This window comes from Rhipicephalus sanguineus, chromosome 11 (assembly GCF_013339695.2).
Source record: "Rhipicephalus sanguineus isolate Rsan-2018 chromosome 11, BIME_Rsan_1.4, whole genome shotgun sequence".
NCBI lineage: Eukaryota > Metazoa > Arthropoda > Arachnida > Ixodida > Ixodidae > Rhipicephalus > Rhipicephalus sanguineus.
This window is the reverse complement of record NC_051186.1, coordinates 140818726-140845012: the sequence shown is the minus strand read 5'-3', so window position 1 is coordinate 140845012 and position 26287 is coordinate 140818726. Positions and strand designations below refer to the sequence as shown.

General features: G+C 46.1%; 1 protein-coding gene across 1 annotated transcript in view; it reads left to right on the top strand.

Moving 5' to 3' along the window:
- LOC119374818 (uncharacterized) overlaps nt 1-26287 on the top strand; it is a 236253-nt gene that overhangs the window by 182783 nt on the left and 27183 nt on the right. The window contains exon 4 of the mRNA XM_037645010.2: nt 3467-3627. Coding sequence (XP_037500938.1) covers nt 3467-3627 — 161 coding nt within the window. The remainder of the gene's footprint in view (nt 1-3466; nt 3628-26287) is intronic.

Genomic DNA, 26287 nt, shown 5'->3' with positions numbered 1-26287 from the left:
AGTTCCCACCTGCTAGTTTCCAGCACCAGCCAAGGTCACCAGCACCTGCTCATTATCGATCGCCAAACCAATAGCGTTCATGTTCGCCATCTTCAAGTTCACTCCACAAAACCACCGTTCTTTTCCCGCACCAAAGCAAGATAACGAGAGAAATAGTCCAAGCTTTCCATATCCACGAAAATAAATCCTCCCATGTTCGTCAGCCAGCTGTGTATTAACCTACTAAACCAGTGAAGTGGGTTATCTTAATAAGTCTTCGGCATTGGGAATAGATCAGTGGCAGCCACGCACATGCTTGGCATGACCTGGGTCTTTTCACCACAGTTGTTTCACCTTAGTTTTGTGAGCTCGTGCACGCAAGGTGGCTATTGTTTTTTGTTTGTGTTATGGTTTTTAAATGCAAAGCATTTCTTAGCGAACCCCAGGCACTTTGAGCGTTTCTATCTGTCTGTCTGTCTGCCTGCCTGCCTATCTATTTGTCTGTCGGGCGATCGGGCAATCGGTCGGGAGGGCGGGCGGCCGGGTGGCTCATTTGCCTACGTCTGGGTGCTCACGTGATCGCCTCATTCGCTTGGTGTAGACCAAAATTCGCATGGGAGGGTAAGAGGGTCTGACAAATATGAATGTCTGGTCATGACATGATATATGAAAATCCTGTTCCGTAAGTCGTCAAACACTTTCCTCCAGACACGAGAGCACAAAGCATAAAATGCGAGAGCATTTTATGCTCTCGCATTTAAATGCAAGAGCACAAAGCATAAAAATCAGGATCCCAGCAGAAATCGAACCCAAGCATTCTGCGTAGCAGTCAGATATTCTGCCACAGAGCCACAACATACCTTGAAGCTGCTTTGGAAAAAGACCTCATGCAGGCGTAATGTCGGTGCAACGTCACTTGTGGTTGCAGTGCTGGCTATCTAATTTTATAAGAAAGCAATAAACATTACATATGTTCTCCTATGATACAGGCGTCATGCTGAGTTGTCAGTTGTGGTTCCAGTGTTGGCTCCGCTTTTATAGAAGTCTATTAAACATTACATTTGTACTTCAATGATTCAGCAAGCTATATTGAAGCGTTGCTCGACCCCGAAGGAATACGCTAATGAATGGTACGTATGATATTCGCATCATCGCACCGTAAAGTGTACTTCGTTTCAATAATGCTGATGTCTGTGCTCTAAAGTGAGTGCTGACTACGCCAGTGCAGTCGACGTGCCTGGTAAAGCCACGATGTGCACACAACTACTACGCTTACAAAAACACGTTAATCTAACTCGTAAAGTTTGGCTCAAAGCCAAAAAATGTAGCATAGACAACTACTCGCTCATTGCTTCGCATGAAACCGATTCCCAGAAGGCGTGGGATCTGCCAAATTTTTATCTTTGAGGTGACCTTGTTCATCAGTTGTCAGCTTGTTGTTTCACGCATGCGTTTCCCTGTTGCTGTTGCCTTTTGATGTACAATAAAACCTGGCCACTTTCAGTAAATAAACTTTAGTTTGAAGTGAGCGCTCGTCTAGTCTAGTTCTTGTGTTTTTTGTGTCTTTTGCGCTTTACCTTCATGGGTCAGTACAAACTCGCCCAACTTTTTGTTCTTCTGCTTTCATGTGCTCTCTTTTGTTCGGGAGACTAATCGACAGGCCGCCTCAAAGGGGGGAGGCCGTGATTGTTTTTCAACTTCTCTGTTATGTTATTTTTTTTCACTCGTGTGTTGACGTGAGGATGTGTACAGCGCATGTGCTAGCAGGCATTGCTTTTTCATATATTGCCTTGCTGCAATAAAATTGTTGTTAGTCAGCGCATCATTTGTCGTTCCTTTCCTGTACTCGTCGTATAAATAAGTGCTATTTTTCTCTTTCGGTGTGCAACACCAACTGGCCCGACATTGTTCACTTCTGCGGTTACATTTCTGTATTTTCACTCGAATTCATATGTGTACACAGGCAACAGATTTGAGGATCTTCACTTGCGGAGCAAATACGGGCCCTTTCGCACTTTTCTTTTACGTTGCTCAGTGCAGCAAATCTGCACGAGTATACTTCGTAGTTATTTAGCATGCTGCTCAAAATACAAGTATTGCACGGCACTCGTTTTTTATGATGCTTCAAAACAAATGGCAGCAAATTTGCAAGCACTTAGCACAAACCTATAAACAAACATATTACAGTGCCGTGTCGAACGCATTTGTTTACAATGCAACATTACATCGTCTCAACACTCAGAACAATCTGTGTTACGTTATATTATTTCTGCACCTTCTCTCACTCGAGGCAGAAGGGATTAATTACCTTCAAACGGCTGCATCATGTTCAAGGCAGCCAGCGCAGCATTCCGCACACAATGGGTCCATATTATCGGTGTTGTCACAGGCGAGAACACTCATCCGGCGTTCGCCTGAAGTCACAAAGTCTTCCATAGACGAAACTGTCAAAACTAATTTAACAATATCTAAATTACGCATGCCATGACTTCATGTTCCTCTTTAAAAACATCACAACTGCGCAGCATGTCTATCGCTTCGTTGCTAGCCCTCACCGCATGTGCTGTACGAAACTGCGTGCCGCTGTGTTTCTAAATTTTCTGCCTGTGTTATCCAGCTTCTTTCTTCCATTAAATATTGTGATATTTGGATTTGGACAAAATAATTCATTTAAGTTTATTTTATATTTATGTCCAATTACCCCACTGCTTCATTTGCTGTGTGAAGTGTAAAGATACGCAACTGTAGTGTGATGGCTCTTCTGCTGTCCAGAGAGAGTGGTAGATGTTCTTTAGGGACTTTGTCATACAGAAGTATTCGCTGTGCTGTGCACAAGACTATCAAGCAGGCATGCTTCCAGTGAGACAACGGTAATATTAACACCCCAACGTCAATCGGGCCCGCTTCGCTTGCGTGCATTGTCACCACTATGGACGTAAAAAGATTGACAACGGTTTTTTAATATTAGTCAAATGTACTGAAGCTAAAACAAGCGTATGTCTGAGTGCATTGTGTTACCCATTTGCACAACAAAATGGTCCACGATAATATGATTTTAAAAATACATACTGGGTCAGGTAAGACTGCTTATATTATTGTAATCAAGTTAAAACAATGTGCAGAGGATGACGACAAAATAAGAAAGGATAATTGATTTGCAAATCGTGAGACGCTACTTCCTTATTTTCTCATTGTCCTATCCTCCGTTTTAGCATTGGCCTCTTCCAATATTACTTGGCCAGCAATCCGGTACGCTTCTGTAAGACACAAAGAACTTGGATAAAAAAAGCCCATTTGTTCAAGTGCAGCAATGCTATGTCATATACATTTGAGTTCAGTTTTTTTTTCTTTCACTGTGAAGAATTGTACAACCAGAACAACTGGTTGCACTTTCAGTTAAAACGTAACTGGGGCCACTTGCAACCAGCTGCATTCCCAGTTTTTGCCTGGTATTACAAATGGAGCTAAATGTTGGCCTTGCATGCAGACACATCCAGGAGCACCTGAGTGAGATGCTGGGCCCTAACCAGGACATGAGCAAGATGAGCGAGGAGGAGCTGCAGTTCCACTACTTTAAGCTGCACGATAACGACGACAACAACAAGCTGGATGGCCTCGAGCTCATCAAGTCTCTCATCCACTGGCATGGTGAGACTTGTTGCACAACCATGCGACTTGATTTACAAATACACTGCTGTCATTAAAATGGAGCAGCAGTTTAGTGCTAGACAGATCCACCTCATTTTAGCTTGCACAGAGCAACATTCCAGAGAGTTGTACACGCTTGGTGGGCTTTGCCGGTATCCTGTAAAATTGTGAGCAAGCATCCCCTCTACTACCAAATAAACAGAAATCGCTTAACATTAAGCAAAAGCGTCACTTAAACAAAATGCAGGGTGTGTTTATGATTGGGTTGGGTGCTCATGTATTCATGCATCGCTGAAAAACATTCAGCACTGTAGTTTGTGCAACTCCGTATAAACGGAACCGTCACCAGAAACAACGTTGTCGGCTATCAAAAGCATGCAGAATGCTGTGAATGCCTCACGCACGTCTGAGCAGATAGCTTAAAGGGACACTAAAGAGAAAAAAGATTTTTTGCGGATTAGTCAATTACAATTTCACAATCCCGAAAACACCACTCTTATTGCGAGGAGACAGACAATTGGTAAGCGAGAAAATGCACGAAAATAAAATTTGGGTAGCAATGCCACCTTCAAATTCCCGACACCATAACATCATAGATTTTGACAGCGCCTAGTAGGTCATATCATGGTCCCTCAATACTTTTACTGGTCATAAAACTCCCGTGTAACTCAATGGGAGAGCTTCATATACCGCCCGCATTTTCCGCGCCGCGGCGCTGGCGTAGCTAGAAGGGGGACAAGGAAGCCGGCTGCTGCTGGCCGCCATTAGTGGAGTGTGGTGCAGAGTGTTATTGTTTGTGCTGGATGCACCCCTTTTTTTCTTTTCGCGGTCACCTCGTTGTGACAGCGATGCCCAACACCTGCTGTATGCCGGGCTGTCGCTCGGGATACAAGGGCACCATCGAAAAAGTATCCCTGTTCTGTTTACCAGCCGACGCAGAATAACGCGACCACGGCCGCTTGATAAAAAACACACGGTGCAGCCTGCTGCGTCGCGGCGCAGGCAATGGGCGAGAGCGGGGAAGCGGAGTTGACAGTTGTCGCCGCATTTCGCTAGGAGGGCGCCAGTAGTAGGGGAGGGCTCCACGCGACGCGCGGGCGGAAAGGAGCGCGCGTTCAGCGGGTAGGTCGAGGTAGTGGTTGTTTTTCTCCACATGAATCGCTCGCACTGAGTGTCACTCAAGACAGTTTGGGCATGTGTGATATTTTATACGTTAGGCAAAATGCCATGTAACTGTTGTGTGCCGTTGTGTTCCACAAATGCATCGAACGACCCGCAAATACGCTACCATGAGTTTCCCAGTAACGCAGAAGGCAGGGCAGCATGGCTGCGAAACATTTCCCGTGAAGGACCCTGCGGGAAGGGAACAGTATGGCAGCCTAATGACAGGTCCCTGGTGCGCGCCTTGCATTTTACGGAGCAGGACTACAAGAAGACCGAGAAGTTGAGGATACTTTTGCCAACGGCTGTGCCGATAGTGTTCCCCGGTTATCCAAGCTACATGAGCACGAGGAGCACGCCTGCTCCGAAGAAGAAGCGGCCACGCTCCGAAATGGAAGCCGATAATGCGCAGTCGCGTGCCGAGTGCTCGGGCAATGCTGCTTCAAAATAGCCGTTTTGTCATTAGCCAAAACGGCTCGTCAAGTGACAGCACTGAAGCCACGATGCCCAGCAACTTCGAACTAGGGAAGGAAACGTATGTGGAAATGGCATCATCTTCAGATGCATCATGTCAAACTACATTCGACCTTGTTAAACTGACAGAAGAACCTAAAAAAACGCGCTGCTTCCCAGCGAAGATCGCTCGTATGAAAGGAGCACTGCAGGCCCTTCAAGAAAAAGTGGATGAGGCTGAGGAGCGCGCGCAGTTTTATGAAAATAACACGGACATTGCCTGTTTTATGAAGGTGCTCAATGGTGCTGCGCAAGGTGACAAGACTGCCGAGTTCGTCAGAAACCAAGTTCACAGCTTCTCGACGAAGAAGCCCCACTACAGTGACGTCATTCTAAGGGAATGTGTAATTTGGAAGGCATGCTTCAACAAAAGTTGAAGCATGCAAGGTTCAGAAATATCTTTCAGCTCCCTTGTCGCTAAACGCTCCAGAAATATGTAGGCCATTTAACAGGTGGAATCGGCGTCACTTCGTTGATAAAGGAGCGGCTGTGCCTCGAATTCAAGGGTCTCACTGTAGAGCAAGAAGCGTTCTGCTCCCCATCATTGACGAGATGGCCATACAGCAGAGGGTCATATACGACCGACGAGTCGACAAACTTTTTGGTTTCGTTGACCGTGGTGCAGAAGAGCACTCAACAGCGGTACCCCAAATGGCAAACTGATTACTATGTTTTGTAATAAGAGGGTTGTCAACATCATATATTATTCCTGTCGGATATTTTTTCACGAGATGTCTGAAAGATGACCAGCTGTTCTCTATGACCATGGAAGTGCTGAAAGTGGACTTGCGGAGCGGACAACCACGCCATGGAAATCTGCAAAGTTTTCATCAGAAAGCTCTTACGAACGCTTCTTGCCAACTGGGCAGGAAATGTTAATATGTCTGTTGAGCGTCTCGTACGCTTGGCGCAAAAACCTCTCGCCGGGAAAGTGCTGCGCCTGTGATTCCAATAACACAGTGATCCTTTTTTCACACACGTGCAATAAAGCAATTATGACTCCCCTGATGTTCACAATGCTTTTGTTTCTAAGGTGTGAGCAACAGTCGTTCCGGAAATACAACCGCACCTGTCAATGAGCGACTCTCCTGTTGATAAAATAACTGTAGCACAAACATACATTATTGAGGGTGAACAGCGAAACGGCAACAAAAGAGAGAAAACATGACATGAAAAATCGCAACTTGCACGAGCAGCCACTTCAAAAAAATTCGGCAGATCCCACGTACCGTGGGAATCGATGTTATGCGAAGCATGCGCGGGATGGTGACTGTGGGGCTCTTCGATTTTTCCATTTTCTGGCAGCCCGCTGGCTGCCAGAAACCAGCCAGCGGGTTCCGGTTCTGACAGGAAATGACGTTATATCACGTGGCCTAAAAACTTCTGGCAACCAGAAAGTGGCCGGGATAGCCGGGAGAAGTAAAATCGAATTTTGGGCTCGCGGCTGGGCGGCTCACAACTGCGTCGTCTGCTCCAACATGCTAGTACAAATTTTTTTAGCTACGATCGCTGGGCTGGTGGCCTTGCTGCGCGCTTGCAGGCTCCGCAGGCGTCACCAAACCGTTGTGTGCGAGGATGAAAATGTCGAAGATCTCGTCGTGTGTCTGCTGATAAGCAGACTGCAACGAGAAGAACGGCATAGAGTTCCGCTGTATGTTGAGAACGTCGTTATCCCGACTGTCTAGAATTACTTGTGCAGCCATGGTTGAGGAGCTTGAAGCTTCGGCATTTTATCCTCAAGGCCTCCGAGAACGACCGAAGATTTCGGCCGAAAAGACGCTTCTTGTCGCACTGGCCGAGAGCCGCCGAGGGTCCCGAAGTACAGGACCGTACCCGAAGCCTTTGCATTCCGCGGAGACCACGCAAAGATGGTCGCGAGCGCCTATCGTCCCTTTTGGCGTTTGCTAGCCAGAAAACGGCCAGAGAGCCGCCAGACCAAAATCGTCCTGGCGAGTTCTGGCGACCCGCGGGTCGCCAGATGCAGCCAGAGAGCGAAAAACGAATGCCCACCGGAAGTGCGTGCGCGGTGGGCGGAGCAACCCGAGAAAAAACGAATGCGTTCTGGCTGTCTCTGGCAGCCCGCGGGTAGCCAGATGTAGCCAGAAGTGGTAAATCGAATAGGCCCTGTGGCATAATTTTTCATGTTGAGCGAAAGTTTACGGAATGACGCTACATAAATGTGGAAGTGGTGTAAACACACTCCTATATGCTTAAGAGTCGCATATGTATTATATAACCAGTTGTTAACAGCTGCGTAACAATGCCAACAGCAAGAAAGGTGTTACCAACACCAGACACGGTCAGCTGGTATGTAGTGCTTATATTCTTCAATACTGGATGGCGCGAATCCGAACAGCACAAAGAAGAAACACAAATGCACAGGACAGGCGTTACTCGCAACTAAGCTTCATTCAGGAAAGTTCCCCTGGATATACACACAGCCGAGTGGCCCGCGCAGGCGCACTGCACGTAAGTTAGAGTCACAGATGCAGTTATGACAGTTGCGTTACATTTGTTATGCTTATACTTGTCCGTTATGACGGAGAATGCATGCGCGTTTCACGAACCCATGTGTATGTGTAGAAGGGGTCCCTGACAGTTCTTGAACAAGGACATCACCACCGTGATCAGTGAGCACCAGCAGCTAAGCCGGACATGTTAATCGGATCCGTTCGTGATTGCGGCTACGAGGGGTCTAAGTGTAGTGAAGTGCAAGGTATAGCACAGCTAGTGGAAATCCTGGATGCCTCTTACGATGAAATGATATATGACGCCTCCTGTTCTGCACGTGGCAGCGCGGTCTTTTGATGCCCTGTCTACATTCAAGCCGTCTTTCACGCAGTATAAGGACCAGGCGTTGTTGGGTCTTGATAAATCAATGTTGAAGTCACCGGTAATGATGAGAGGCCTTGTTCGCTCGGAAGATTTATTGTAGGAAGCATTGACCCCTGTTTTTGCGTAATCGACGTGGTTCACGTTGCGGACCATGAGAATGAGTGCATGGTAGTTGAGCGTCTTCCAGGGGTGTTCTTTCTTCAGCTTCATCCCTTTCCTTGTGTCCGCCGCGGTGGTGTAGCGGTTACGGCGCTCGGCTGCTGACCCGAGGGTCGCGGGTTCGATGCCGGCCGTGGTGGTCGCATTTCGATGGAAGGAAAATGCTAGATGCCCGTGTACTGGACGATCTCGGTGCACGTTAAAGAATACCAGATGGTCAAAATTCCGGAACCCTTCGCTACGGCGTCTCACATAATCACATCGTGGTTTTGAGACATAAAACCCCAACAATTATTATTATTATCACTTTCCTTGCGTGTCAATGTGTGTGTTCGCGTTTACTGTGTTGGTTGAGACTTTGTACCACCTGTGGCACATACCCGCATAACATAAACTTTGTTATGCGGGTATGTGCCACTTGTGACTGAGAGAAAGGGTTTCATGACGTACGCGACAGGTATTTTGCGTTATTCGTGCCATGACCAGTGAATCGTGTTCGTCATAGATTTTTCCCCTGCTATGCCAATTTTGGTACATTAGAAGTTATGGAGACAACCAGGAGAGCGCCCAGACGTAGGCGGCTAGATAGATAGATAGATAGATACGTAGATAGAAACGCCCAAAGTGCCTGAGGTTTGCTAAGAAATGCTTCGCATTTAATAAAACTAACACTTGCTATATTTAGGTTGAAGCATCGCCGGCGCACTTTCGGTAGGACGATTACCAATATAGTTAAGGCTATAGCAAGTTTATTGTAACCCTTTAAAAACTAACAAGCGCATAGCAGCTGCGCTGTCAAGCCACGATCCGCCGCAATAATTACGGCGCTCTCACTTTCGGTCTCCCCAGAGGTACAGTGGCTAGAATACTAGTAAGTGTGATCACCGCCAAGCGGCTGCAATGGGAGGTAGTGACGCCGCCTTGCGATGTTTCCGCTAGGTGGCGCGCGCTGTCGTATACACGACAGCGCGCGCTGGTTAGAGATTGGTTAGAGATTGAGGAGCAGTTAAGCAAGGAACAGATAGGTGTTTATGCGGTTACAGAAACACACCTTAGAGACTTGGAAGAGCCACCACATATTGACAATTATATTTGGGAAGGATGTAACAGGATCACATCAGAAAGGAGAGGTGGGGGTGTCGGAATGCTAATCCATAGCAGAACAAAATTGGATAGAGTGAAACAAACGTGTTCAGAACATATGTGGGTTTCGGGCACAGTAGGTGGAAAGAAAACGTGGCTAGGTGTAGCTTACTTGTGGACGGGGAATAACTGCAGAGAAAAGAATCTGGAGATAGTGAAATGCATAAGCACCGATATTAAAGAATTTGGTCCTCATGCCGAAATAATCCTTCTAGGGGACATGAACGCTCACATTCATGACCTTGACGGATATTCAGACACCAATGGCAAGTTATTGCTAGATCTCTGCGAGCAACATAGTCTTGAGATAGTTAACGTGGGGCCTAAGTGTGAGGGGCAGATCACGTGGGAAGTCGGAAACCGGCAATCGAGCATTGATTATTGTCTCATGACAGAAGGAATATATGACAAACTTAGAGAGATGAGAATAGACGAGGAAGGCATTAACAGCTTGGGTAGTGATCATAAACGCATCATATTACAAATGGGATATAAAACTGATAATAAGAACATAGAATCAAAGTTTGGCAGCTTGTATCTAAATGACAAACAAATAAGAAATATAGCCGCAAGAGTCGAGGAAAAAGCAGACGAACTACCAGGTAAAGACTGGAAGTATAGTGAGCTGCTACATATAAATCACGAAAGAAATGGAAAAAGAGAAGAAAACTATTTGTTGGAAAGGAAAGAGAAAGCCAAAAAGTTGGTGGAACAAAGAAATCCGGGAGGCGATCGAGAAGCGACGTGAAGCATCACGGGAGCACAGACAAGCAAAAAAGGAGAAGCGGCCACAGGACGAAGTCAACCAAATATGGGAAATATATTTAGAGCAAAAATCCATTGTGCAGAAATTAGTCGAGGCAAAAATTAAAGGTGAAAGTGAACGCTGGATGACAGAGATTCGCGAAAAGAAGAAGGCCGCGCCTAGGATATTTTGGAGCCACCTAAAAGCGCTGGGTAGGAAGTCTGTCACAATGCAACAACATATGGTAGATGAAGGAGGAAATCAATTGGAAGGGTATGAAGCGCTAGGTTACATCCGAAAGATAACAGCCGATTCATTTAAAAAGGTCGCCCAGGGGATTCCCCCGGTGAGTAAAAGTGCGCAAAGGAGTGCAACCGACGAAGATGTAGTACTAGAGAATTTCAATTGGAAGAAAGCAGAAGGAAAAATTCCTAAGCGCACTACACCGGGCTTAGATGGGGTTCCCGTCAGCCTCATTAACGAACTCGGACATAACACTAAAGAAGCACTGCTGAAAGCCGTAGAAAAGTGCTTACAGGAGAGGGAAATACCAGACAGTTGGCGAAAAAGTAGGATGAACTTAATCTATAAAGGCAGGGGAGAAAAGGATAACATTCGCTCGTATAGACCGCTAACCATTACATCGGTGCTATACAGGTTGGCGATGCAGGCAGTAAAATTAAAAATAGAAGCGTGGGTAGAACAAAATGATATTTTGGGAGAACTTCAGAATGGATTTCGAATCGACAGGCGGTTAGACGATAATCTGTTTGTTCTTACCCAGTGTATAGAAATATCGAAAATAGAAAACAGGCCCTTATACGTAGCTTATCTAGATATTACCGGGGGGTATGACAACGTTAATCAGGAAATTTTGTGGGATATACTGAAAGAAGTGGGCATAGGTGACGACTGTATACAGCTTTTGAGGGAAATATACCGAGAAAATACAGTTTGTATAGAATGGGAAGGAATAAGTAGCAAGGACAGCGTTGAAATCAGCAAGGGGCTGAGACAGGGATGTCCTTTGTCCCCGCTGTTATTCATGCTGTACATGGTGAGGATGGAAAAAGCGCTAGAAGGTAGCAACATTAGATTTAATTTGTCACACAAACAGGTCGGCACGATGGTTGAGCAGAAGCTTCCAGGTCTATTTTATGCTGATGATATTGTCTTATTTGCGGACAGTCAAGATGATATACAGCGACTGGCAGATATATGCGGAAGGGAATGTGAGGCTTTAGGACTAGGATTTAGTGCAACAAAATGTGTATTGATGGTATTCAATGATCACGAAGACCATGCGGTCTTTATACAGGGCCAAAAAATACCGAGGGTAAGCGAGTACAAGTACCTCGGAGTATGGGTAAATGAGGGGGATAGATATATGGAGGTACAAGAGAAAGCATCGGTAGCAAAGGGAAAGAGGAATGCTGCAATTATGAAGCACAGAGCTTTATGGGGGTACAATAGGTACGAGGTGCTTCGAGGGCTGTGGAAGGGTGTGATGGTCCCGGGGCTTACATTTGGGAACTCAGTGGTGTGCATGAAGTCAGAGGTACAATCAGGAATGGATGTAAATCAAAGGACGGTGGGCCGCCTCGCGTTGGGCGCTCATGGGAAGACGACAAATGAGGCTGTAAAGGGAGATATGGGATGGACAGGCTTTGAAGTGCGGGAAGCTCAGAGCAAAATGAGATTCGAAGAGAGGCTGAGGAAAATGAAGAAGAGTAGATGGGCAGAGAAGGTTTTCAGGTATTTGTATAGAAAAAGCGTTGACACGCAGTGGAGAAAAAGAACTAGGAGGCTCACCAGTAAATATACGGCTAGCAGTGCGGGCGATATGGCAACAAGGAGCATTAAGCGGAAGGTCAGAGAGGCGGAGAGGACTTATTGGATGGCAGCGATGGAAAAGAAGCCGGCTCTGAGTAACTACCGAAAGGGAAAAAACGAAATAAGGAGGGAAAGGTTTTATGATAATTCAAGGGGAAGCGCTTTACTGTTTGAAGCAAGGTCGGGCTGCCTTAGAACGCGTAGTTATAAAGCGAGATTCAGTAACGAAGAAGAACAATGTACATGCTGCGGGGGAACTAAGGAAACGATGGAACATGTACTGATTGAATGTGGCGATATTCACCCAGGTATACGTGTGGGCACGAGTCTGCATGAAGCCTTGGGTTTTAGGGACAACAATGGAAAGCCGAACACGTCCGCGATAGAAATAAGTAAGAGACGGTTAGAGTATTGGTGGCAGAAAAGTAGAGATAAAGAACAAAAATAAATAATGGGGGGAAAAATAAGGTCATTCTGCCTTAAGAGGCAGAGAGATAGACCGTGAATTTATATTTCTTTGGTATAATAACATAGATTTAATCAATGTAAATAAGGTATTAGGCCAACATAAAACAAGGAAGGGTTTTTTTTTTTCTTTTCTTTTTTTTTCTCCGAGCCTGGTGGCAGACATGTCACCGCCCCGTTACAAAGGGGACGCTCATAGCATCCATCCATCCACGTCAGGCTCTCAGGTTGCGCACGTTGTTCAATGCTGGAACTCGCCGGTTAGACGTGATTCTTTTGCCTGTTTACGCTGTTCTTTCGTGCTACATTTGCGGGTCGGACAGCCTTGTCATGTTTACGTTATGTCTTTTGCGGAGTGTGTGCCATGAGCAGACGTCAGAGCCACTGTTTTGTGCCCAGATGCTCAACTGGGTACAAATCGTGCAAGCAGAAGCTTTCATTGTTTGGAGTCCCGAAGACGACCATTTGTTCCAGCAGTGGCAGCGTAATATACCAAGAGCAGACGAGCCTTTGGAAAAGAATGCTGCCGTTCCAATCCCCGAGATCCAATCGAAAAGCTATTCGGGATGATTCGTCAGTTATCCGGGTGCAATGATCATCCCACATCGACCCAGTTCCTTACTGCCGTGAATTCCCTTAGCTTTTGCAATTTGATAAAAGCACCAGACACGGGCAGCTGTGCAGGTGACACACTTAGTTGGAACTGATGAAGTGGCCATCCATGTTGACAATTTACTGGACACTGGAAACCTGGACGAAGATTCAAGTGTACTACAGGCATCGACACTCCTTTCTGACCATGTGTATCCTGTGCAAGTCAGTGACTGAAGACTGGTGTACTATTTGGCCGGCTATGTGGCACGGAGGAAACTTATGGCAACGAAATGCCAGGACTGTTTTGAGCAGGTGCTCAAATCCCTCGAGAACGCAGATAAGGATCTTGCGTCATTCACAGCATTCTGTGGTGTTGGAGGGCTTTTGTACCTGTCACCTGAACTATTTTCATTTGTGGAGGCACTGGAGGACACATTCACATCGTGGTTCAGTTATAATAAGCTCTAAAGGGACCAGGGGCGTAGCCAGAAATTTTTTTCGGGGGGGGGGGGGGGGTTCAACCATACTTTATGTATGTTCGTGCGTGCGTGCCTATATACGCAAGCAAAACAGAAAATTTTGGGGGGGGGGGGTTGAACCCCCCCCCCCTGGCTACGCTCCTGAAAGGGACACTATAGTTGAACTTCTTAACTCAATGCTGACCGTACCATCCGTATAGTGTGCGACGCACACAAGCAAGATCTGACGAGCAACATAATCAAGTTTTTTGTTCTCACACGGCTTCACTTCTTCACGAAATCTCTAAACAAACAGAGAAGTTCTGCAAGAGAAAGATCAAAGCACTTCAAGTTTCGAAGGGCGATGTTATGTGCATCATCCTGTAATGTGCTAGCTTTCTTCCCTACTTTGATTCCTCCAACTTTAAATAAAATGTGTAAGAAGAGTAAAATGCTCTCCGATTTTCTGTGCAGTTAATTGAAAAATATTTCCACTGTGAATACGCAAGAATACTTAAGTTCTTGAAAACTATCTCATGCAAAATGTTAGGTATACTGTATAACAACATGAAAATTGATATCAGTGTCATAGTAGCATTTTTTTTTCGTGCTTCTTGAGGTTGCTTATAACCTTGTGAAATGGCAATCCCCCCAAAATGTTAATCACTTACATTTCTCAGCATCAAGGAACGATCGCAAGCAGTGGCAAGCTTAGCTGACCGCGATGTTTGCGAACGATGTAAAGCTTCACTTATGATACTGTGCGTACGGTCATACCATACGGTGATAATGTTTGATAATATCTGCCGCAAATTTCATTTCTTTATGAGGCACTTACGCCCTGCAATATAGTAGAGACACTAATAAAAATTTACGGCGCAAACAAAACCATATGAGCCACAAATCAGCCTTGACATGGCAGCTTCGCTGCAGCGAGCCGAGCGAGCGACGTGTAAGCTACAACCAGCGCCACCTAGACAGCGCCGGTCGAGGCATCGGTGGAGAGCGTCAGCGCAGGCGGCGCGGTCTTCACACTTCCCTATTCTAGCCACTGTACCAGAGGCTCCCCCACTGGTGGCGCCGCGGCGGCAGCCAGGAGCACTAGGCGCGCGACGCAGTATCCACTCCACGCGGCAGGCCGCACCGTGTGTTTTTCATCGAGGGGCCGTGACGTGACAAGTGAAAACGTGCATTCCCGTGACAGGAGACTGTCAGATTTTCGTTCGACCCCAAGTACGTTCGCGTGAGCAAAAAACATTTCGATTTCAGTGACATTGTGCGTGCAGACGTGTGCACAGTGAACAAAAAAATCTTTCACTGTCTCGAGACCGACCAAGACTGGTGGAAGTATGCCGTGCCTAGAAGTGAGGAAGTGTATTTGACGGCAAATGCTTCCGCGAACGCGCAACTGCCCTACCAAGCGCGGCAGATCAATGCCCTTCTGCTTACGGTGGCGCCTCTGGTGGCCACTTTTGTCCCTATATGAAACTTTCGCGGGAGTTTCATGACCAGTAAAAAGTATTGAGGGACCATGGTCATATGTAGTTCCTAATCAGTGAAAATAAGTACTACATTGTCCTCTGAGGGGGCCATAGACTTAAGAGACCAAGTTTCAGGAAATTTTCAGAAAGTTTCAGGAATGCAGCTGCAGTGGAAAATGGGACACTGTGGAATTACGATAGATACGAGGTGGTGAGAGGGATTTGGAAAGGGGTTCCTGGTCTGATGTTGTTCAGCGATGCGGTCTTGTGCATGAGATCAGAGGGACAAGCAAGGTTGGAAATTAAGCAACGCAGCATAGGTAGGTTTGCTAGTGAGCTCACAGGACCGACATCATCCGAGAACAGGGAAGCTGAGGTATGTTGGGCTAGTTGGTCTATAAATTCAGCAAACAAATTTGAGCGTGTGCATGCTTCGGTGTTCTTGCATGTTGTCTTGTTTGCACAGTTGAAACTTGCTGCTAGCTTCCCTGATTCAGCAAACAAAATAGAACTTGAGGGGCAATTGAGAGAACTGGAGGAGGAGCTAGGAAAGTTTTCAGCTACTTGTATAACAGGAATTGATTGATTTTTCAAAGGCATTTGATCGCGTGGCTCATTGTCGTCTCATGGCTAAGCTCGGTTGTCTAAATCTTGACCCGCTTACTTTATCATGGATCAAAAGTTTTCTAACAGCACGATCACAGTTCACATCCATCGGCGGTAATCTTTCTACACCCACACACGTAATATCCGGTGTTCCTCAGGGATCAGTTCTTGGCCCGCTTCTCTTTCTTATCTTCATCAACGACTTGCCATCCGGAATAACGTCATCTATTCGCCTCTTTGCGGATGATTGCGTTGTCTACCGTCGAATCTCGAACAGTAATGACCAATCCTTACTACAACACGATTTAAACCTAATCGAATCATGGTGTTCGCGCTTGCTCATGGAACCTAATGTTTCAAAGTGCAAATGCATGGTTGTTTCACGCAAAAAAACTAACCTTGTGTATCAATATACTCTTAATTCTACAGCTCTGACACATACTTCCTCTTACCGATACCTAGGCGTCCTCATTACCAGTAAGCTGTCGTGGTCGGAGCATATCACATATATTTTAACTGACACATCCAGGACCTTAGGTTATTTGAAAAGAACCCTACGTTTGTCCCCTCCAGAAATTCGGAAAATGGCATACGAAACTTTTGTTAGAAGCAAACTGGAATATGCTTCCGCTATTTGGAGCCCCTACCAAGAATACTTAATCACCTCTCTTGAGGCGGTCCAAAATCGTGCTGCCCGATTTATTTCATCCAACTATAATTCACACACCAGCGTAACCCACATTAAATCATCTCTTGAACTTCCTCCTTTAATAGTTAGACGCAAAATCTCCCGACTCGCCCTGTTCCATAAACTATTCCACAACTTTTCCCACCTGCATGGTACACTGTTACTTCCACCTGCTCGAACTTCTCGCCGGCTGTTCAATTCTAACAGCGTCCAACGCCTTCGCGGTTCTACCCTTACATTTAATAAATCATTTCTTCCCGCAGCCATCGAGGATTGGAATTGCCTTCCGGAATCTATTGCCATTGAAAAGAATTCAGAAAAATTCAAGGAGTCCTTAAGTACGCTCTTTGTTAAATGACTTTAATTATGCATTTTTTGTATTCATGTAATTCTTTTTCACTATTTCGCCGTTGTATAGTACAGATATTGTACTTAATATGTTTTGTGCCCACTAAGGCTTGTATCATGAAGTCCACGTGTTTTGACTTCTCTTCGTCTGTTGTGTTTTTGTTAATTCTAATTTTAGCTCCCTCCCATCATTGCGTTGTACGCCTCTTTTTCAGCGAACACTGGCCATGAAATAATTTCTCTTGCGTGCCTTGTACTTTCTGTAGCGCTGTTGGGTTTTTTTTTTCCTAGGCATTTGCTGAACTGTGCCTCATTTCAACCTTGTAACCCCCCCCCCCCTTATGTAATGCCCTGTTTAGGGCCCTTAAGGGTTAATAAATGATGATGATGATGATGAATCTCTATCCAAAATGGAGGAAGCGAACCAGAAAATTGTCAATTAATTACCGCTACCGCTACACCATAAAAAGGTGCGGCCTGCTGCCTCACGTTGCCATCAGTGGGCAAGGGCGTCTCGGCTGAGTTTACAGTTGTGGCCGCTGTTTTATTGCGATAGCAATTATATGGACACCCTCGGCTGGTTTTTGCGGTCGCCCTCATGTCCCGGATATGTATATATATTTGTATATAAATAAAAGCCACAAAGAAAAGTAAACCAGAAGAAAAAAATTCCAAAGCGTACCACCGGGATTCGAACCTGCGACCCCTCACTTCGCAGTCCGCCGCTTTAAACAACTCGATCATGTGCCACCGGTTGTTTCAAATACTAACGGCGAGCTATTTATATACACCATTTAACGCTGGCAGTACGCTGGGGTGTGCAGTATCACCAGTGAGATTGTCCGAAGGGTGCGCTTTAAGCAATGCTCGTAGACTTTGCTTCAGTTTGAAAACTGCCCCTGAGACCCACTCGCGATTTCTGTACCCACTTGCGATGTGGAACGCCGAGTAAACAATGTGTCAACCGCCACTGCGCGGCAGGAGACATGGAGAGGTCACTCCACGCACCACAGTTTTCAGGGAAAAAAAATATTTAAGAGGGTTAGGTTGCAATTCAATTTCAACTCAATTTCAAAATTTGTTTTATTGTTTTCTTGTACAAGAAACAAGCTGGTTGTAGCGCGCTGCTCAAACAGGAAGAAGTAACAACTGTGACAGATGTTAGTTGTAGATGTATATCTCTGCATTCTTTTCAGCGTTCTTCCTTGTGTTTGAGCAGTGCGCTGCAAGTGTCGAGCTGTGACCGTTGTGAGTTCCCGGACGTCCTGTGTGTGTTCTTTTCGTGAGTCCTTTGCACTTGAGCGACGCACTGCAAGTATCGAGCTGCTTGCCGTTTTTCGTGTGTCATTCTAATTTGTTGCTACCACATTCATTGCTTCGCCCTCGTGGCGAAACTGTGAGACGCTGCTGTTCGGGGACACAAGACAGACGCCGGTTTATGCCTGAATGTGGTTGCCTCGGCATTTATGATAATTCGTTTGCTTTTCCATCTGATTTTTCATTGGACTCTGCATGTGAGTGAGTTATTCTCGTGCTTCCCGTGCCTGACCAGGGTTCTTTGGTGTGCACTTGTATGGCAGTCAGTCACTTTCTTGTGGTGTGATGCCGCGAAACTCTTGTGTCGCTCTGTGACTCAAACACCAGAAAATGCGCGACTGTGAATTATCACGAGTTCCCCTGCAAACTGCAGCATTCAGAGGCGTGGCTGAAGAATATCTTTTGCCAAGGGCTGTTGGAAAAAGGAAGCAAGTGGGGGACCAGTGATAGGTTTCTGGCATGTAGGTTGTCGCGTAAGCCTCTCTCAAGGAAGGTTCTCCAATTTAAAATAAACCCTTCTCTGTTTTAATGGCGGAGCTGTTTAAGCTTTTCCTTGTGCCAGGTAGTGCGAACAGAAATTATCTTCATGAACCGGAACGCATTCTTTTCGTCCTGTTCTTCATCTTCTGCTTCGCTCCCACAACATGTGTGTCAGTTTGTCTGGTATGGGATGCAATAACTCTGATGGGCGTGAGAACGAGTACAGAGAGAGGAGGAGAAAGAAATGGAAGAAAGACAGAGAAAGAAACACACAAAAAAGTGATAGAAAAAACACAGATCAAAACAGAAAGAGAGAGAGAGAAAGCATACCATAGCCACGCGTATACTCGCGGGCATCTTTTCTTGGCAGTGAAGGGAAGGCCAAACTATATGCGTGTACTACTGCTGAAGAATATAGTCCCACAATTGCGTGCGTGTTTTCAGCATGAGAATTAAACAAAACAACCTGACTTCATTTTCTACAGGACGCTGTTTGAAAAGAGGCGCAGCACGCACCAAGGAGATGTTTATATTTGTTTTACTTTATGCAGTGCCATTTCGCGTTTTCACATGTGTGAAGACGTCGCACCTTTTTGCGTGCACCTCACAGTCAAAATAACGTCTTCACCCTCTAGCTTTTCCGAAGACTTGTCGAAGGTGCTTCTGACGAGTTTCACGACAAATGGCTGTCTAAGCAGACGAAGCAAATGGTGTGCAATGTGATTATCCGAGCACGGCGGCTCGAGTAATCAAAAGGCCGTCAGAGGAGATACGGAAGGTTCACGAACCGAAAATAAATTCGAAACGTGCGCCAAACCGGACTACTTGCGTAGCAGTACATGTGCAGTAGCTCCTCCCCTGTAGCCTTTCCTTCATTGCCAGGAAAAGTTGTCCGCGAGTATAGTATAGTATAGCAAAGAGGTGGGAAAGGGAAGTGAGGAATAGAATAGTGTATGAGTAGATGGGAAAGGGGATGGTGTGAATGAGGGGAAAGGGTGAGGCGTAGCGTAGTCATAGCGAGGGGTGGGAAAGGGAAGTGAGGGTAAGGAGGGCGCAACGCCACCAGCTCCACTGATTCGTCAGTCCACTAGTGTATAGCTGCCCCAATTTTTAAAAATAAAACTGCAATAAATGTGTCAAGCTACTGGATGAATCATTTCACTCTTTTGTCGCTGGTGCTTAAGGGTTCATACAAGTCCTTGAAAACCCTGAAAACCCTTGAACTTGAAAAGTGCATTTTCAGGGCCCTTGAAGGTCCTGGTATTGTATTATGTCCTTGAAAACCCTTGAATTTCGGGACCAATAATAATAATAATATCTGGGGTTTAACGTCCCAAAACCACCATATGATTATGAGAGACGCCGTAGTGGAGGGCTCCGGAAATTTCGACCTCCTGGGGTTCTTTAACGTGCACCTAAATCTAAGTACACGGGCCTCGAACATTTTCGCCTCCATCGAAAATGCAGCCGCCGCGGCCGGGATTCGATCCCGCGACCTTCGGGAATTTCGGGACCAGTGCAGTATGAAGTCCACAGTGCGACCTGCTTTCTGTTGTAGATTAGCGTGAATGCGGCAAGCTTTCCATTTCAGAAACAATACACCGTGTGAGTTTGAATGTATTTTGTTTGTTCATTCTGTTTGTTCATACCCTGTCCTATTGTTCATTTCACTCCTCATCCATCAGTGCATGGTGTCTCTCTCTCTCTGCTTATCCTACGACTTCACTCTTGCCTCCTGCATTTATGCTGTTTTTTTTTCGGTGTCAAGCGAGCAATGCATGTGGTTAGTACACTGTAACGATGTCAAGTCTTGCTAATACTAGAGAACTCTCAGCACCTGTCCTGAACATTTGTTGTGTGTTCAGAACTACTTTAGATGGCATCAAGGCTAGTCTTTTCTACAGTATAATACAGTTAAAACTCAATCTAACAAAACCCGATTTTGTGTAGTTCCCAACCTAAGGAAGAAGTTTGCATTACCCAGCAGATAATCATAAGGTTCAATATTGTTGTCAAGCCGAAATAACGAAATTAAGCTGCAATCAAAACCGATTTACCAAAGCTTTTTCTGAAATAAATTAGTAAGAAGAAGCGCTAATTTTTTTTTTTTTTTCATTTTTTAGACAGCACGGGCATTAATGCTATTTTGTTAAAACACATGTCACGCATAGTCACGAGTCTGGTTTTATTTTGACTAGGCTACACGCCACCCATATGCACGGAACAGTGTACTCAACAGTCACGCTGTTATGTACCAGATCGTACTATGGGTCGCAGTGGTTCATTGTTCCTGTCGATGCTCCCACAGGAACACCACTGTGTGCTTTTGTTTTATGCGTTTTATGTTTTATGCAACAGATGACACTGATCGTCTCCTCGCAACTTTTTTGCTCTCCCTGGTCTCATAATCACTGCATTCATTCTCCCTGTCTTTGCATTTTGGCTGCATGTCATATTTCACGCGACTGTCTACCTGGCTTGAATCGCCTGGACCACATATGTGAGGCTCAATGCTCGGTACACCTGAACAGACTTTTCTCATGAGCACGCAGGCAAAAACAATGCTGTGGTAGATTTTGGGTGTTTCTCTGTTGCATTGTTATGTTTCAAAGGACTGAAAGAACCCTTTCTCGATTTTACAAAATTCCCAATTTAACAAAGTAATTTGAGCATGGTCATAACTGCGTTAAAGGGGCCATGACACCTCATTTTCTATCGTAACCTGTGTTATCTTGGTTAATCCTCATGCGTTCACAAACAAGCTGGCAAAATTTGAGCAAATTTGGTCGAGCGCTTAAAGTATTATTGAATATTTTTAAATATGCGAGCGGCCTGAGAGTCGGGCAACACTGTTCGCAAGCCATGAAGTAAAAAGGTCCTTCATTTGCGAGCATCTGCATTCCGGCGAACAATTTTGTTCCGTGGTCATCTGTGTGTCACTCGAGCAATTTCATCTTTCTTCAGCTTGGCATTGAAATTAAACTTTTAGCGGCTGAAACTTTGGTAGAAAACGACGGCTCTGCTCCGTGCAGCACGTGACATCACACATGCCATGGCAAAATGGTGGTCGCCGGTGATGGACAGGGTTTATGGCCAGCAACTTCTAGGGCTCATTTTGCACTGAAACATTCTTTTACAGTCCAATTTTTAAATATTGTGGGCATTTATCAGGCACTTCTTCATCGTCTGTACATTATCGTCATCACATCGCGTCTGTGACGTGATGAACACCACATGATGTTCATCGTTCGTCGCCGACCATGCAGCGCATCTCTAGCCGAGCGGAAGGTCATTGAAGAAAATGTTGACATGTTGCGACGGAAGATAATATGCCCCTCTGCTAGTCCTTGGTCATCTCCCGTGTTCCTAGTTCGGAAAAAAGACGGTTCTGTGCGGTTCTGCATATATAACTGGACACTAAACAAGGTCACGCACAAGGATGTATATCCTATGCCACGTATAAACGATGCCTTGGATTCGCTCGGGATTTTGGGATACTGGCAAATACCTGTGCACGAGGACAATGAAGTAAAAATGGCATTTTTTACACCAGATGGGCTTTACAAGTTCATTGTAATGCCCTTCGCCCTCGGCAATTCTCCCGCAACATTCGAGCGCATCATTGACAATGTTCTGCGTGGCCTGAAGTGGAAGACTTGCCTCTGCTGTTTGGCCGATATTGTTGTTGTCTTGTCAACCTTCTCTCAATGTTTGGAGGAAGTGCTGACGTGCCTTGCTAATGCTGGCCTTCAGCTGAACACGAAAAAGTGTCATTTTGCCAGCAAGACAATTAAGTTCTTAGGCCACATTGTGAGTAAGGACGGCATTCATCGTGATCCCGATAAGGTTTCGGCGGTTCTTCACTTCCCTCGTTCCGAAAGGAGCAAAGATTTATGCAGTTTTCTTGGCCTCGCTTCCTACTTCCACCCATTCATACGAGACATTGCCTTAATAGCAGCACCTTTGCACAAGTTACTCGGTTCTGGTGTTCCCTTTGACTGGTCTCCCGAATGTGAATTGGTGTTAAAAGCCCTCTGAAAAACGCCCTGAACCAGTACTTCGCCATTTCGATGAAACAGCACCTACGCTCCTGCATACTAACACTAGTGGTCACAGCATCGGTGGTATTCTTCTTCAGCGAGATAAGTCATCACATGAGAGGGTCATCACGTATGCAAGCCACGTAGTACTGACCAACACTGAGAATTACACCATCACTGAGCAGGAGTGTCTAGCTGTCGTTTGGTCGGTGCAGAAGTTTCAGCCTTATCTGAGCGCAAACGGACGGGACACAAGAAGACAAGACTACTACACGAGCGCTTGTGTAGTCGTCTTGTCTTCTTGTGTCCCGTCCGTTTGCGCTCAATCTATTACAGAATGAACCAACACGCCCAACAAAGCATTTTATTAAGTTATCTACATGGCCGTCATTTTACCATCGTTACAGACCACCATGCCCTATGTTGGCTTTCCACACTCAAGAACTTATCGGATGCCTTGGTTGCTGGAATATACGTATGCAAGAATACGACTTAGAATACGACGTAGACATAGAATCTACAAGTGTGGTAAAAAGCACCGGCACACAGATGCGCTTTCTTGCTGCCCACTTCCTACGGCACCATGCACTGGTTCCGCTACTAACTTCCGCAATGAATGCTCAAACGGTCCTTCCACATATGCCTCGTCCTTATCCGCTATTGACCAGATTTTTCCTGTAGACCACAGCTCTGTCATATCTCATCAAGTCGCTGACTATTACTGTCGATGCATCATAGACCGCCTTCAGGGAAATTCGCCGCCGCCTAACGTCCTCTTTCATCGACAGCTGATGCAGTTCAAGCTCGATAACCACGTCCTTTGCCGTCATATCTATCACCCAGACAGTCAATGCTGGGTGCCTGTTCTGCCTCGCTCTCTTCGAGCTCATATTCTTAAGGCTTATCACGGCGACATGACTGTTGGTCACCGTGGTTTCCAGAAAACCTATGACCGCATTAAAGGTCGCTTCTTTTGGCCCTGCCTATCCACCAGTGTTCAATCAACCAAAGGACCAGGCAGGATTTTGTACAGGCTTCTTAACAATAGGCCATATTCATACTATCAATCAGGTGATAGAGAAGTGCGCGGAATACAACCAACCCCTATACATAGCCTTCATAGATTACGAGAAGGCATTTGATTCGGTGGAGACATCGGCAGTCATGCAGGCACTGCGGAATCAGGGCATCAACGAAGCCTATATAAAAATAATGGAAGAAATCTACAGCGGATCCACAGCCACTATAGTCCTCCATAAAGAGAGCGACAGAATCCCAATAAAGAAAGGCGTACGGCAGGGAGACACGATCTCTCCAATGCTATTCACCGCGTATTTACAGGAGGTTTTCAGGGCCCTAGATTGGGAAGAATTAGGCATGAGTTAATGGGGAGTATCTCAGTAACCTGCGATTCACTGATGACATTGCATTGATGAGTAACGCAGGAGACGAATTACAGCTCATGATTACTGAACTGGATAAGGAGAGTAGAAGAGTAGGCCTGAAAATTAATATGCATAAAACTAAAGTAATGTGCAACAATCTTGGCAGAGAACAGCGCTTTGCGATAGGTGGCGAGCCACTGGAAGTTGTAAAGGAGTACGTCTACTTAGGACAGGTAGTAACCGCGGAGCCGAACCATGAGAGTGAAATAACTAGAAGAATAAGGATGGGATGGGGCTCATTCGGCAAGCATTATCAAATCATGAATGGTAGTCTACCACTATCCCTCAAGAGGAAGGTATATAACAGCTGCATCTTACCGGTACTTACCTACGGAGCAGAAACCTGGAGACTTACAAAGAGGGTTCAACTTAAATTGAGGACGACGCAGCGAGCGATGGAAAGGAAAATGATAAGTGTAATCTTAAGAGACAGGGAGAGAGCAGAGTGGGTCAGGGAACAAATGGGGGTTAAGAATATCATAGTTGAAATCAAGAAGAAATGGATATGGGCCGGGCACGTAGCACGTCTGCAGGATAACCGGTGGTCATTAAGGGTAACTGACTGGATTCCAAGAGATGGCAAATGCGTGAGGGGGAGACAGAAAATTAGGTGGGTAGATGAGATTAAGAAGTTCGTAGGTATAACATGGCAGCAGAAAGCACAGGACCGGGTTGATTGGCGGAACATGGGAGAGGCCTTTGCCCTGCAGTGGGCGTAGACAGGCTGATGATGATGATCCACCAGTGTAGCGAAGTATATTGCTTCCTGCAACCTTTGTCAGCGCCGAAAGCTCCCGACATCACCTCAAAGCGGAGAACTGCAACCACTTACGTGTCCGTTGGCGTTCGAAGTCGTTGACATTTATCTGTATGGTCCTCTTCCCACGACTCCCACTGGTCATCGATAGATAGTGACAGCTGTCGACTACTTGACGCGTTACCCTGAAACAACCTGCGTGACTTCGACGTCGGCTTCTGAAGTGGCTGCATTTATGCTTCAAGCCTTAAAGGCCAACTCCGGCGATTTTTTGGTTATGTCAAAGTAATGGTGCTTTTATGTTCCTGAGACGCTCCTGTTACGGGCCCGATGGCAGAAATACTCGGCAAATTGGAGAATAATTTTAAATAAGCAAAAAAGCGCAACACCGAAACCGAAACCCAACCGAGTGTACTGTCAACGTGTGACGTAGACGTTGTTACGAACGAACCGGAAGTCGTGCAAGGCATGCCGGTCACACCGGCGCGGAGTATGAAAACTGTGACAGCCGGCACGACCAGCGAAGCGCCGGCCAAACCAACGCTGTCTGTCGCCTTGTGCACAGCAGACGCTCGCTGTAGCGGCCTAAGCACCGAAGTTAGCGGTGCCCTCGGCTGCGTCACTTCCGCCGCCTTGCCAATACTGACGTCACAGACGCAATGTTGCCAATAATTGTGGGAAGCCAGGAGGGCGTTTGCAGACAATCTTTAAAATTCATTTGCAAACAATCTGCGCATGTCTCAAGCCTGTAATTTGGCATAAATGACGGAAACGTGCTAAAGAACGTACCCAGCGAATTTCACTGAGATCCATCGACCTCGAAAAATCGCCGGAGTTGGCCTTTAATTAATCCTGCGTCACGGTGCTCCTCATGTGATCCTGAGTGATTGTGGAAAAGCTTTCCTTCACAAATTGTTGAGGAGTTGCTCAGAGCCTCCGCCACCACCCACAAGGCAACCTCCAGCTGTCACTCCCAAACCAAGGGGCTAACTGAGTTTTCATCGCACACTTTCTGACATGATAGCCATGCACATTGAGCCATACCACACAAACTGGGACGTAATTTTGCCATTTGTAACTTTTGCTTATAATACCGCCGTACAACGCACAACTGGCTACTCGCCATTCTACCTTGTCTATGGCCGATCGCCATCTTTCCTTCTTGACGTCTCTTTCTTGTCCACCCCTGTCACTCCATCTGCATCCTCCTGTGAACAATATGTGTCCCGCATCCTCCACTGTCGCCAGCTGGCCCACTGAAGCAAGACAACAGGACCTCAAGAATCCGCATGACGCATCTCACAGTGCTGTGTTCTTCCGCCCTGGCAACGGGGTGCTGCTCTGGACACCAGGGGTGCAATTGCGGAACGATGCCATTTCCGATTCTATGCCATATTCTATGCTATTCTTATCATCCACCACTCGCGGCTGGCTGATCGCGTTGATAACGCGGACGTACCGTCGTTCTGACCAATGGCCAAGCGCGAAATGCACGAAAAGCATTGGAATAAAAAATAGAATCGTTCCGCGATAGCACCCCAGTTCGCACTCCTGGCTTGTGCAACAAATTTCAGTTTCGGTTTCTTGGCCCA